We start from the raw sequence: 13,403 nt of genomic DNA, 5'->3' as shown, positions 1-13,403 counted from the left end.
GTGTGGGGGACAATCCTAAAGGCTAGAGAAAACGAAACTCTGCTGCTTGTATTGCTGCTCTCTGGTATTGCATGGAAATTCCCCTACCCCCTACCGCCAAGGAAACCTGTTGCGTTGCTTATTCTTATTTTAAACTAGAAGAAACAAGGGGAAGCTTCTGCTTTTGTGTTTGATTCACAGAAATGAAGGGGTTTTTCCTCTCGCTAAGAGCGGGGGTTTTTTTTTTGTTTCCTTTCAAACAAAGTCACATGTTGTGGCTTATGTAAGAGGCTCAGAAGTTAACTGCAGTTCATGCTGACAAACTCAGACTTCTGCTTCAGTGAATGATTGAAACCGAACTTGGGGGAAATAGGCAGCAGTGGAACAGATTTCTAGAGGAAGTTTCCTGGCTTTCTAAAAAGGACTCTTCCCAAGTTACCAACGATTGAGCACCATCTAGAACAGGGCACAAGAAATCTTACATTCGCTGATCTTGAAAAAGTTACATTCAGCTTAAGCCAAAGTCCATTGTACTCAATGCAAAAGACTCCCAAACTTCAATGAGCTTTGGACCAGGCACTTAATTTTGTCTACACTAGCATTCTCAGACTCTTAATTCTTAACAGGTGCAGAACTACTGGTGGAAGGTGAACTGTGTAGACAGGGGTTAGATGAGATGATGGTAAACACTCCTGAGTTTTGGTCAATGTTCCCTCTAATCTTTTCCCTCTGTGTGCAGAATATATTTTTATATGCACTGAAGTATGTGTGAATGTGCACTACCCGTAGAAACCAAAAACCTAGCTGTGGGTGTGCTGCTAATCTGCTGGGCTGCATTTGAATCTTTCCTGAGCGGCCGCACAAATGCACAGCTTACAGGAGCACTGGTCTTGGCCTATATTGTAGCCTGTACCTCTACTGCTTATGGAGTGGCTGCATTTATTTGAAATTGTAGATCCAGATCTACCCTGACATTGTAACCACTCCTTTGCCTTATTTTTCCTGTCTGTGTCATCCCGTGAGGAAGGTGCAAGGCATCGTTCACTTAGGCCAGGGCTATTCAATACGCAGCCGGTTTTTGCGGCCTGCGGGTGGGAGCCAAAACAAAAAAGGAGTCAATATAATGGTCTTCTGTTGTTAAGCGTTTTAGTAGTTAAATTCCTGGACTGTCATTGCTCATTAAAAGTGCTGTCAGTATGGGTGGAAATCAGGTAAATATTGCATTGTATTAATATCCGCAGAACTGACTTAAGTGGGGCCTGTGTGTTGTGTAGTCTTGCCTTAATCTTTGTATTCATGCCCGTCAGTGTGAAAGAAGCTATTTGCATGAATATGCAACTTAATTTGTGGCCCTCGGCATGTGCTGTGAGTATCATTGTGGCCCCTGGGGCTTCCAAAGTAAAGTAGCCCTGACTTAGGCTCAAATAATAAACAGTAATGGGTAATGAATAAAGCTCATGATACCATCATGGTTTGTTAGTTAATCTTTAAGGTGCTATTTTTCCAGTAATGGGTTTGTAAAGCCTGTGAGTTCTCCAGCTGAAAGATGTTGAAGTGCAGAAAGAGTCGTCTTATTTTAATCCAGATGCTATCCAGGATGCCTCGGTGGAAAAATAGCTTCTCTAAGCACCTGTGTCTCTGTCATCCTGTATTGCAGCCGGATACCTTTTTAATAGTGCATTAGCTGTATTTATTCAGGGCTCAGTGTGAGCTTATGGGCACTGGAAATGTTAACTGGTCAGGGCTGGAGCAGTTCCCCGCCACTGTGAGCAGGGGGCTGCTCTGGCCCCATGTAGCCTGCCACAGACAGGAGCTGCTCCAGCCCAGCCGGGACAGCCTCTGTCCTTGGCGGAGGTTGGAGGGGGGGACTCCAGCCTAGCCAGGCTGGAGCGTCCTCCCACCCCACTGCCCCTTTAATTGGTTAACCGGTTAAACATCACGTTGAACCAGTTAACCAATTAAACTGGATTTTACATCCCTAAGGGCATGAGTTAACTCTTAGGACTTGGTAATTGTATATTTAATTGTTTTCTCTCTCACATTAAGGATGTCAATGGTTAAACAGTAAACATCACCCTTATATGGTAATAATTAACGGTTAATTAACTGCTCCAGCCTGGCTGGGCCTGCTGCACAGCTCTTGGGCAAGAGGCGTTTCAGCCTGGATGGTGCAGCCCCATCTGTGACGGACTCCCAGCCAGGCCAGAGCAGCCCACCTCTGTTTAAGCAATTTACCAGTTAAATGTAACATTTCACTAGTTAGGGATGTAAAATCCTGTTTAATCCGTTCTCGCATGCAGCAGCTTCATCAAGCTCACACTTAAATTAAGTCACACACTTCCTCTCCTCCTCCACCTCTAGTTGATGGGTCTCAATGAATTTTTAAAAAAACGAACTTTGGTGATGCTCGGTTTGATGTTTGCCTATGTTGGAGGTGCTCGGTTTGGTGTTTGCCTCGTTCTCCTGGTTGGCCAAGAAGACGTGACAAAGTTGGTTTCACTGTCGCTCCTCGGTTGGGGTGGTTCTCCCTTCTTGGTGATGTGGTTTGCAAACACTGCAGAGGAAGGTCTGTTCATAAACCACTGTTGCCATGGGAATTTTACAATATGTTTTGGAAATCAGGGGTGGGTTTTTTTGTGTGGTTTTTGTTGTTGTTGTTGTTAGCCCTGTGTAACCTGCATTTGAAGCTGATCTTGAGAGCCACGTCTCTCTTGACTCTAAATATTCTACGAGGAGACTGCAGTATGATCCTGATGGTAGAATGACACACTCTGATTTATTTACAATGACACTTTTTATTAGACCTTGAAAACACTAGTCCCAAAGGGTATGTCTACACTACCCTCCTAGTTCGAACTAGCGGGGTAATGTATGCATACCGCACTTGCTAATGAAGCCCGGGATTTGAATTTCCCGGGCTTCATTAGCATAAGCGGGGAGCCGCCATTTTTAAATCCCCGCTGCTTCGAACCCCGTGCAGCGCGGCTACACGGGGCTCAAACTAGGTAGTTCGGACGAGGGTGCCTATTCCGAACTACCGGTACACCTCGTTTCATGAGGAGTAACGGTAGTTCGGAATAGGAACCTAGTCCGAACTACCTAGTTCGAGCCCCGTGTAGCCGCGCTGCACGGGGTTCGAAGCAGCGGGGATTTAAAAATGGCGGCTCCCCGCTTATGCTAATGAAGCCCGGGAAATTCAAATCCCGGGCTTCATTAGCAAGTGCGGTATGCATACATTACCCCGCTAGTTCGAACTAGCAGGGTAGTGTAGACATACCCAAAGCTATCTAATGCAGATCTCAAGCTCCTCGCCATGTCTTGTCGATGGGGAAACCAAGGCACAGAGAGGTGAATTTGCTTGCCCGAAATCATCCAGAAGGCCATTGGTAGAGCCAGAAATAGAACAGTCCTGGTCCTGTGCTCTATCCACTAAGCTACACTGCTTCCAGCATTTTAAGCCACCATTTTTAAAACTGCTTCCACTTTCCCAGCAGTCCAAGCCATCTGGGGGTGAATGTCTCCATTTATTTTCCTCTCAAGGTTTCACCGCTAGGGATCTTAGAGGCCTTTTCAAAAGGTCTGCAGTTTGTGCACAATTGTACAATCAGCCCCTACCTAATTAAGCAAATGTAGGTTTCCCATATGCCTTGAAATCATAGATCCTTTGGAAATGTAGCTGTCCGAGGAGGATAGGATTATATGATGAACTAGAAAGACAGAAAGCAACGGCCAAGCACATCAGAAGGGAGCACTGATTTCTGAGAGTTCCTTTTTTGGGTTCCCAGCGTGACTCACTTTGGGATATATTTTCAGGAGTGCTGAGCGGTGTTCCCTGTAAGCTGAGCTCTTGGGGGAGAGATTCAGATGCTGCCTCACAGATTCAGATCCACACCACTCACCGCCAGCAATGTGAGTGTCTACTGGTGGTGCACATCCACACATGCCTCAGTGCACATAACAAAATTAATTCTGATCATAGATGGGGAAAAAATTAAAGGGAACACTGGTTCCATCTGAGGTCAGTGGAAATTGCAAGGTTCAAGCCCATGAAGTCTTAAAAGTTGAGCTACTTGGGGAAAACACAGCTGCAAATGTCTTGCCGGAAGCCGCAGAGGGAGTAGGTGAGAGAGGAACTTAGGAACTCCAATCATATCGTGGTTAGATTACTAGATCTCGCCTGTCCCAGTCCAACTTCTTGTCCTTAAATCGCAGAGTAAGGGGAAACATTAGTGCAGGTGTCAGTTTGGGCCTTAGCTGTCTCCTATGTTTCTGCTTTGTTTAGCTTCCTTAGTTTCTGACCAACGCGTGCAGAACGTACAGTCAGTAGGAAAATGTGGGGAGGAAAGAGGAAGTGATACCCAGAGTAAAGCTTTAATATTTCAGAGAGTGCCAGGCCCTTGGTACATGCCTCTCCTAGACCCATCGGATATCCGTTCACTTTGCGCGTGGTTTGGAATGGGGATAGCGCGAAAGTCATCGGAAAAAAAATTACTGAATCAGCTGGGCTCAAATTAGGAAGGAAATGGAGTTTGCACATACATGCTGCAAAGCAGGGCATTCCCTCTGCATGTGACACGGAACTCGTGAGTGGGATCAAGTGCTGAGTCGTTACATTGCTTTCCCTTTCAGCTGTACGACAACTCTGCGAGTGATTCACGGATTAGCCACTGAAAATTTTGTACTTACCAGTGTCTGACTGTTTCTTTTGTAATTGGGTGAATTCAGTCTTAGCAGTCATTCCGTCTTCTGCATTAGGAATTTAAGAGCAGAACTTAGTTCAGCCACTAAAGTGGCATAACGAAGGGTCGGGACCTGACAGCAGGTACTGAGTACCTCTAGATCCCCGTTCACTTTGCTGGGAGGTACAGCTGCTCAGCATCTCCTGGGATCAGGCCATAAATCCAATGTAACCCGGTTAACACCAGACTTACATCAGTGTAATTAGCAGAATTTGCTCCACAAGTTAGATTATGGTGGTTGAACACAAGGCAACGCAGAAACCCATCCACCTCGTGTGTGTCTGTGCAAATGGATAGGTGCTTTCTGCAGCAGGTTTTAGCTTCTTCTGAGATATACGGCCACTCCTGGAGAATATGAACCCGTACGCTGGTCTGGTGGAAAATTGTATCGGTTACAAGAAACATCAACAGTTTGGGACAAACCTGTCTGGCTGAAATGGTTTTTAAGATGTGTTTCATAGCAATCTTTTTAGGCAGACTGGGCCTAAGAGTAGATATGAGACTTTTCTGGTGTAATGAATGCTACTCTAAGATTTATGCCTTGACTACAGAAGAGCATTCACTTCTTTCAGATGCCCATTCTTATGACCACGTTTCCACTGCACTGGTCCCCATCTAAGGCTTTGTGTGGACATTCTTATTCCAGAATAGGAGTGGCTTGTTCTTGAAGCGAAGCCAAGTACAACCACAGGTGGAGTTTTTCAGGAATAGCTATTCTTGAAAAACTCTGTGTAGACAAGTCCGCAGCTGGGAAGTTAATGCCTTGTGAAGTCAATGTGTGGCGGAGCAGAATGAATAGACCACACTGTCTGCAGTATGATGCAGGTGGCTGCCTGCAGGGATTGGTTAAGGATAGCTCCTTCCTTGGTTTCTGAGGGACTTGTTTCCTGCGGGCTCTGCCAAAGGAGCCTAGGGAGTTCCTTGGCTGGGAACTCCAGGTTTTGCAGAAGTCGTGAAGTAGCCTTAACCACCATGTGCGTGACTCCCCAAACAGAGCTCACTTGCGGGGAGCATCAAACCCAATCAGATGCCCAGGTTAAATAGGTGTGACTGGGATCAGTTTGTGTCTGCGTAGGGATGGGGCGGAAGGGATATTCCAGCATCAGAGCAGCTGACGGGCCTGCTCCTGTGGGAGCCAGCCCTTGGAAGGATGTTCTCCTCACTGGATTGGCAAAAGGTATCTCCGTCTCCTCAGCAACAGGCTCTCGGAGCCGGCTGCCGAGCCCGGCTTTTCAGCTTGAAAGTGGGAGCCAAAAGAGCCTTGCAAGCTGCCACAGGAGCTGGCTGCTGCACAGTGGGCTGGGGCCAGCCCGTTGCTTCATGCACGCGACCCCAGTATTGCCTCAGTTTTGTGGGGTTTTCTCCTCCGAGGCATGTGAAGGAGAGTGGCCGGCCCGGGTTCGAGAAACGATGGTGCAAGGGGTCCCCGTGGCAGCTTTCCTGCCTTTTCCCTAGGGGTGTGTTCATAAACCCAAGGGCAGTACCTGCCTGCGTCAAGCGCACCCGTGGTGGGGGCTCTGTTAACTTCAGTAGCTGTTGTGAGCCCAGTGTGCAGCCCCACAGGAACTAGAAAGGCCGTCGCTAACCGTGGTTCCTCTTGCTCTTTTGCTCCCGCTCTGCCGTGTCCCAGCCCGGCTTTCTCTCTCTGTTGATGTGCTCACTGTGTGTACACAGGAGGGACTTGGCTGCCAGCCGCCCAGCCTGGGTCAATGTCTCCCTCAAACAGGCTTAGCCAGGTAGAGTTGTCAGGCGTGTTCTGCAGAGAACAAGGGGCAGGCTCATTGCATGTCAACGTTTCCCATCGCGGGCCGGGAAAGGGGAGGCAGGAGGGATCCCCCGTGGCTTAAAAGGATCCAGATAAAGCCTCGTAGAGGGAACTTTGCCTCTCTCGGCTGCTGTGGAGCCATTGTGGGTAATGGAGCTAAACTGGCCTCCCTGGGCTAGAGTCCTAGAGCTCAGTCCAAGGCTGCTTTGCGGCTCATGCCAGCCTGAGGGGGCTTGGACGGGCAGGCAGAAATTAGAGCAGCCCTCAGAGCTGTCCTGACCAGTGCCCTGGACAGGACAGGCCTCAGGATCAGTCAGATGTAAGCTGCCATGTTGATCCCCAGGTCCCCCCCTTCACCCCTCCCCCCCCCCCCCCGTGTCCTGTCTCTGAGGGGCAGGATGATCTTTTGGATAAGCTCTAAGGCTCGCAGTTGGGCCAGTGGTTTTGATTTCTAGTGGAGCTGAAGCCCGCCTCTGTGGCCTAGACACAAGGCACTTAGCCCCCCTGTTTTCTAAGTGGCTGCTGCTTTGGGGTGCTCTACTTGAGAAAACAAAGGCCTGAGGTTGAGCCATGCCGTGGACCCACAGCTCCTGTTGACGTCAGCTGGATTTGTGGATGCCAAGTGCCTCTGAAAATCAGACACAAGGCACCTCAGGTTGGGTATTTGAGAACAGCCACCCAAAAATAAGGGGGCACTGAAATGTGGGGCAGGTCCCTGATTTGCACAGAGGGGATCATGGCACATCTGCCTCACGTTGGGGGTCAGAGTGGCTGACGTTACTATTCACAGATCTCTTCCTGGACACTAGTCGGTGCTAGCAAGAGAAGGGCCTGGATGCCTGGTGATGGGCCCATTAGAAATGCCTGGAGGTGGGGGCAAACCTGTCAGTGGTGTGTCACTGCAGCGCCTTCTAGGGAAGCGTCAATTCAGTGTCTGGAGTTTTCTGTGCTCACCTGCCAGCCTCCCAAGCGCACACCCTGCTCTCGGTGCCGTCCCACGCTCGCAGGCAGAGCAGGGGGTCCCTGTTCCTCTTTGCACTGCAGAGCGGTGGGGGGAAGAGGACAGAGCGTGGTGTTCTCATGTGCAGTTACCGGAGGGACTAGGGGCTGGAATGGGCAGCAGCCAGTCGGGGAAGGAGAGTGCAGAGGGAGGAGGCCTCCGTTCTGGCAGCCGGGAGCACCAGCTCCCAGGTTGAAACCCACCAGGGAACACCGCCTACCTAGCCCCGCGTGCTACAGCAGCATTAGAGGCAGTGGGGAGGGTTCTTGCTTTGATCGGTATTAGGCGCCTGGGTGCGGAGGGGCTGAGCACCCAAAACTCAGCTGCGCCCCGAGAGTTCCCCTGGGCCCTGCTGCATTTTGGGGAGGAGACAAGTTTTGGGAGTTTCTGACCAACGCGTGCAGAACGTACAGTCAGTAGGAAAATGTGGGGAGGAAAGAGGACGCGATACCCAGAGTAAAGCTTTAATATTTCAGAGCGCGCCAGGCCCTTTAATCGGCCCTCCTACAGTTCACAGGACAGGGGGTTGAGTGCCCAGCTTATTGCGGTGGCTCACCCAGACCTTGTGCTGCTGTTGAAGCACTGGGGTGCACTAGTGTGGGCCAGGGAACCTCCTCTGATCTGCAGTGGGGTGGAATCCTCCCCCCCCCCACATGCAGCACTCTCGAGCAGCGTTCCCTCAAATGTTTCCCATCCGCATGCAGAATAAATTTTATGTGCTCCAAGGCATGTGCGGATGTGCACCACCACTAGAAACACATGGTGCTGGCGGCGAGTGACTGAATGCTCTGCTAATCATCTGGGCGGCATTTGAATTTCTCCTGGGGGGCCACCCAGCCATTCCCTGGGACAAGATATTCCCCCCCTCCCCTGCCATGAAGGTAACTGCTGTGCTGCCTCTCCCCATCGCAGAGCTCCACGCAGGAGATCGGAGAAGAGCTGGGCGAGGGTGTGATCTACAGCATATCGCTCCGGAAGGTGCAGCTCCACCACACAGCCAACAAGGGGCAGAGATGGCTCGGGGTAAGCGGTGCCCAGCCTCCCTTTGCCTTCAGAGACTCCAGCCATGCTAATCCCCCCTCCTCCACAGGCGTGTGCTCCTTGTGCCTTCCAAGCCTGGCACCGCTCGCTAGGGCTCCCCAAAAGGGGGCCTTTGGGGCATGGTGGTATCAGGGGACCTCTGCCACGTAATCACAGGCCCAGTTCTGGCCAGACTTGGAAGGAGAAGGGGCCTGACCCCGGGGGGAGCCATGTGGTTACTTGCACATCAGGAAGGAATCAGGGGCAGGAGATGCAAATTTGAGGCCCTGTTCTGCAAAGTGCAGCGTAGCTCGGGGGACGGGCTGAGACTGACTTTCCCCCTGAAACTCTGGGAGATGGGGAGCTTTGCACACCATGGGATTGTGAGCTGTGTTCCATGGAGAAGCGGTTCAGAGAGGGTCCCTCCCGCTCGATCAGCCTGTCGTGGAGGAAGCAAACATCCTTTTTGTCCTCCTGCTGACCCAGACATAGCCAACAAAAAGCCTCTCCCCTCCCCGGGAGCCGGCACAGGGTGGGGGATCAGACAGACCTGCAGGAATGTAGCGCTGGGTGTTATTGTTTCTGGCTGTCCAACTCCATCACATTCCAGTAGAGCGGCAGGGCAACCTCCGCCTGGGAGCGCAGAGAGAAGGATCCCGGAGCCATAAAGGCTCCAGGCCTGGTTTTCCCTGCTGCCCATGAGGGGCGTGTCTCATGCAAAGAGGCAATGTGGGAGCCCTGAAGCCAGTGGAAGGAAGAGGCTGCTGCTGGAGATCCCCACCCCCAAACACACACACACACACACACACTCTCTGTCTCTCTCACTTTCCCTTCCCCCTCCTATTATCTCTTCTCTGTTTCCTAAGCTGAGCCGAGGAGGTCCTGGTGTCTGTTCCCTTGCAGATCAAAAGTTGCCCCCGGCCCTTTTGTCTGCTGGAGAAGGGACAGCAGATACCGAGGGTGTGGGCATAAGGAGGGCATAGCAAGCTGGATCCGCTTGAGCACTTCTCCACGGAGACGTATTGCTCAGTCGCGAGAAAATCAGGTGGTCTGGGCACAGGGCTGGGAGCCAGGAATGCCACCGTTCTCATACTGGCACTAACACCTTCTGTAGACTTGGGGGTGAGTCACTTGGGCTCTGCACCTCAGCTTCCTTGCTGTAAAGTTGGGGTAATCCCCACGCCCAAGGAGTGTTCTGTCAAGTCCTTAGCCAGACCTGCCTGGCCCCGTGTGTCGGTCCAGTTTTGGTTCTGTCTTGGGAGCAGCACTTCCCCCGGGTCCCCAAAGAGAAGTGTAGCTCTTGCAGAGTATGTGCGCTGGGCAGGATCGCCTTGCAGGGAGCTGTAAGTCCCAGGCCAGGAGGAGAGGCAAGGCCCCTTGGAGGGGGATGGAGCTTCTGAGCCGCTGGGTTTCCAAAGGGACTTGGTCCCCCATTCCCATCCCTTGTGCTCTTCCTGTCCGTGCCGCCCAGGCCTGTGACCCTGATTAAAGGAGCAGGACCTTTGCCGGAGCATTGCCCTGGCCTGCTTGAGTGCTACAGAGGTTCCTAGGGGAAGCTCCTGAGGCTTTACTGGATTCAGCGTCCTGTCCCCCCTCCGGGAAGTGACCCACTGGTAATGGAATCCGTGGCGTAGCGAGCACCAGCCCAACAGCTCCTCGGCACTGGGTCAGCATCACACCGATGCTGAGCACTGCTTCGGGGGGGAGGGTCCGGGGGAGAAGGGCTCTTGCTGCAGAAAGAGGGGGCCTTGGGACCATTAGAGAAGTGATGTGCGTGTGTTCCCCTCTCTGTCCCCGCCTAACACTGTCCATCCTCCCCCACCTCCAGTTTGAGAACGAGTCGGCCTTGAACCTCTATGAGACATGCAAGGTGCGGACGATAAAAGCCGGGACCCTGGAGAAGCTGGTGGAGTACCTGGTCTCAGCCTTCAAGGGGAACGACTCCACCTACGTCACCATCTTCCTGTGCACGTACCGGGCCTTCACCACCACCAAGCAAGTGCTGGACCTGCTGCTGAACAGGTAACGCTGCCCCTCCCTCTCCATGGTGCCACTGGGGGTGGGGATCTGTGCCCCCCCTCCCTGCTTTGGTCTCTCCTGTGCATCCCCCTCCAGGCAGGCGATTCTTGCCCCTCTAGCGCTGGGTCATGCCTGACCTCAGCTCAGCATCCCAGATCACTGCTGCTCCTTTGAGGAGTTTCCTCTGGTTTGAATAGGGAAGGAGTTGCCCCCACTCCAGCCTCAAAAATACCCCTGGGCCAGGTCCTCTCCTCTCGTGCGGACTGAGCACAGAGCCTCTGTTCTGGGCTAGGGGCTGCTCAACCATGCCACAGTCCTGGGAATGGAGTAGCTCCGCGATTTTCAAACATGTTTTTTTTTTTTTTCTCCTGACCCAGTTGAAGAAAATTGTTGATGCCCACGACCCGGCATCATTTGACTAGATTGTAGGCTCTGAGTGGGGCTGAGGATGAGAGCTTTGAAGTGTAGGATGAGGTTCCAGCTTTTGGGTGAGGATGGAGCCGGAGCGGCTCCCAGTCTGCAATGCAGCTGGGGTGCTAAGGCAGCTTCCTGGGGCACAGGATGGTCTTAGGTGCCAGATGCAGCCAGCAACAGGTTCCCAGCCAGTGGGAGTGCAGAGCTAGTGCTCGGGGCAGGGGCAGTGCATGGAGCCCTGTGCGCTCGCCCCCCCTCCCTGCTTCTGGGGAGCCAGGACAGGTGAGAAGCTGCCTTAGCACCCCCAGTGGTCACCGGATCCCCCTGCAGCAACAAGACCTGGTGCCCGACATCTCACCACCCAGTCCTGGGTCACGATCCTTAGTTTGAAAACTGCTGGAGTAACCTCCGTGTCCGTCAGAGGCCAGCAGCTGGGAGTGGAGAATTCCCGCTTCTGCCTTTCCCTCAGCCCTGTGGCGCTCTGGCCCTTCCATGCCCGTGGGAGCTGGAGCAGGGCGCGACCGGTGGTGTGTGGAAAGCCAGCGGCCCGGCCAGCTGGTTTCTCCAGAGACTTTGGCATCCCAGCCTTGAGTCCGTCCTAACGCTGCTGTCTGCAATTGGAGCTGTGTCGTGCCCTCCCCCTGCGTAGGCAGCATCTCGTTGTGGCCCTGGCGCAGCGCGTCTGCCAGGGCGCCAGAACAATGGGGGCAGTGTTAGCGAGAGCGCATACCCGGGAGCACGTGTACGCCAGGATTGCCTGTCCGGGCACTGCACTAGGGTGGGGGGGGGGCGGCCTTATAAGGCCGTAGGATGATTAGAGCGGGGGGTGGGTAGCACAGAGGCTGCTCTTTGTACCTAGGCTGCCCCTCTCTCCGTCCCCAAGGGGCTAGCCCACCCAATGCGTCTGTGAAATGCCTCAGCATGGCCCCCCCCATTCCTAGGTCAAAGCCGGGTCCATCCCACCTAGGGCCTGCTGCTTTAGGAAAAAGTGGTTGGCCCCTTATCTCCCATAATGCACCTGGTTGAATGAAATAGACATTTAGGGTTGGGGCGGAGGAGCTTTTCTAACCCCTGTGGCTGTTGGCTGGTGCCTGAGAGAGAGGAAGGGCCGAGGGTTAAGAAGGCCCAGCAGGCCGAGAGCCCTGGTTGGTTGGTGTTACAATGGCATTCCCGGAAGTACTACCCGGCCACAGCCCTCGGGCAGCGGGGTACTTTGGAGGTACCTGGGGGTGTAGTGCCGCTCCACCCTTCCCTGGCAGAGAGCTCGTGACCTGGCCTGCGCTGTCCGACTCAGGGTGGGTCTACACCATGGGGGAATGTCGACCTAAGGTATGCGACGCTGGCCGTGTTGGAAGCTACTTACCTTAGGTCAAGTTGTCATGGGAGGTCTCCCATGGGGGTGGGGGGGTGTCAATGGAAGAAACTCTCCTGTCAAGTTCCCTTGCACGTCTCGTACCGGTGGAGTTCTGGGAAACGTAGACCTGCCCTGAAAGTGAAGCAGTCTCGTGGAAAAGCAGGTGACTTTCCCCTGCCGGATGCAGCTTCTCTGCCTGTGTGGGAAAGGACGATCTGTCGTAGCTGCTTAGGGGAGTTGTCACTGTGCACATGGGACATGTGCAAGGTCCATGGCCCACACAGTTTTCAACCCAGAGTCCTAGCAAATGTTCCCTCTACTTTTCCCCCCCCCCCACCTGTGTGCAGAATAAATTTTGTTCTGTGCACTGAGGCATGTGTGGATGTGCACCACCAATAGAAACGCACCCACAGCTGGCAGCTAATCAGCTGGGCAGCATTTGAATTGCTCCAGGAGCACTGGTCCTTGCCTAAAGCAACCTTGAGAATCCACTAGTTGCTAGTTACCCCTCTTGGCTTGGCAATGGGCCCCCTGAGAAGCCGCTGGCAGGAGTGGTGGATCCAGGTGGTTTTGGAACCCTGCCCTGACCAAAATAAGCCCCCAGACTCCATGAAGGGGCTAGAGCATGTTTGGGTGTGGCGGGCCATATACTGGGAAGAGATCCGGAGAGGCAGCTGCTGAGAGGTGGGTTAACTGGCTCGTTGTGTTCATTGTTCCCAGGTATGGCAAACTGCATGCCCAGGTGAACGGGGACCATGCCAGACACGCTGTGGATGAGAGACTGGAGCTGAAAAAGTAAGCGAACCTCTGCTGCAGCGAGCCTTCCACTCGGCACCAGGGCAGGGAGGTGGATGCAACCTCTTCAGGTGCCAAAGGGCTGCCCACTCTGGGCTGTGTGCATCTGCCGTGGAATTCGCTTTAGGAAGATACAGGCAGGAAGGACGGGGTTGAGAAGGGTCAGGACTTGGATTTGGTCACTGCTGGGAACTTTGACTAGGTGGGTTTGGGAAAGAAACCGGGAATAGAACCCAGATTTCCCAAGCCCCACTCACTTGCTCTAACCACTAGGCCACATGTCCTCTCCTGTCAAGATTAAATGTGTTGTCCAGTTTG

At 53.0% G+C, this 13,403-nt stretch overlaps 1 protein-coding gene across 5 annotated transcripts in view; it reads left to right on the top strand.

Annotated features, from left to right (window-relative positions):
* Window positions 1-13,403, top strand: part of RALGDS (ral guanine nucleotide dissociation stimulator) — a 117,857-nt gene that overhangs the window by 92,018 nt on the left and 12,436 nt on the right. For all 5 annotated transcript variants that reach the window (XM_006136834.5, XM_006136833.5, XM_006136832.5 and 2 more), the window contains 3 exons: window positions 8,396-8,506; window positions 10,332-10,525; window positions 13,011-13,085. In XM_006136834.5, coding sequence (XP_006136896.3) covers window positions 8,396-8,506; window positions 10,332-10,525; window positions 13,011-13,085 — 380 coding nt within the window. The remainder of the gene's footprint in view (window positions 1-8,395; window positions 8,507-10,331; window positions 10,526-13,010; window positions 13,086-13,403) is intronic.

This window comes from Pelodiscus sinensis, chromosome 23, assembly GCF_052426305.1.
Source record: "Pelodiscus sinensis isolate ZL-2025 chromosome 23, ASM5242630v1, whole genome shotgun sequence".
Taxonomy (NCBI): domain Eukaryota; kingdom Metazoa; phylum Chordata; order Testudines; family Trionychidae; genus Pelodiscus; species Pelodiscus sinensis.
This window is presented reverse-complemented; position numbering and strand designations above follow the sequence as displayed.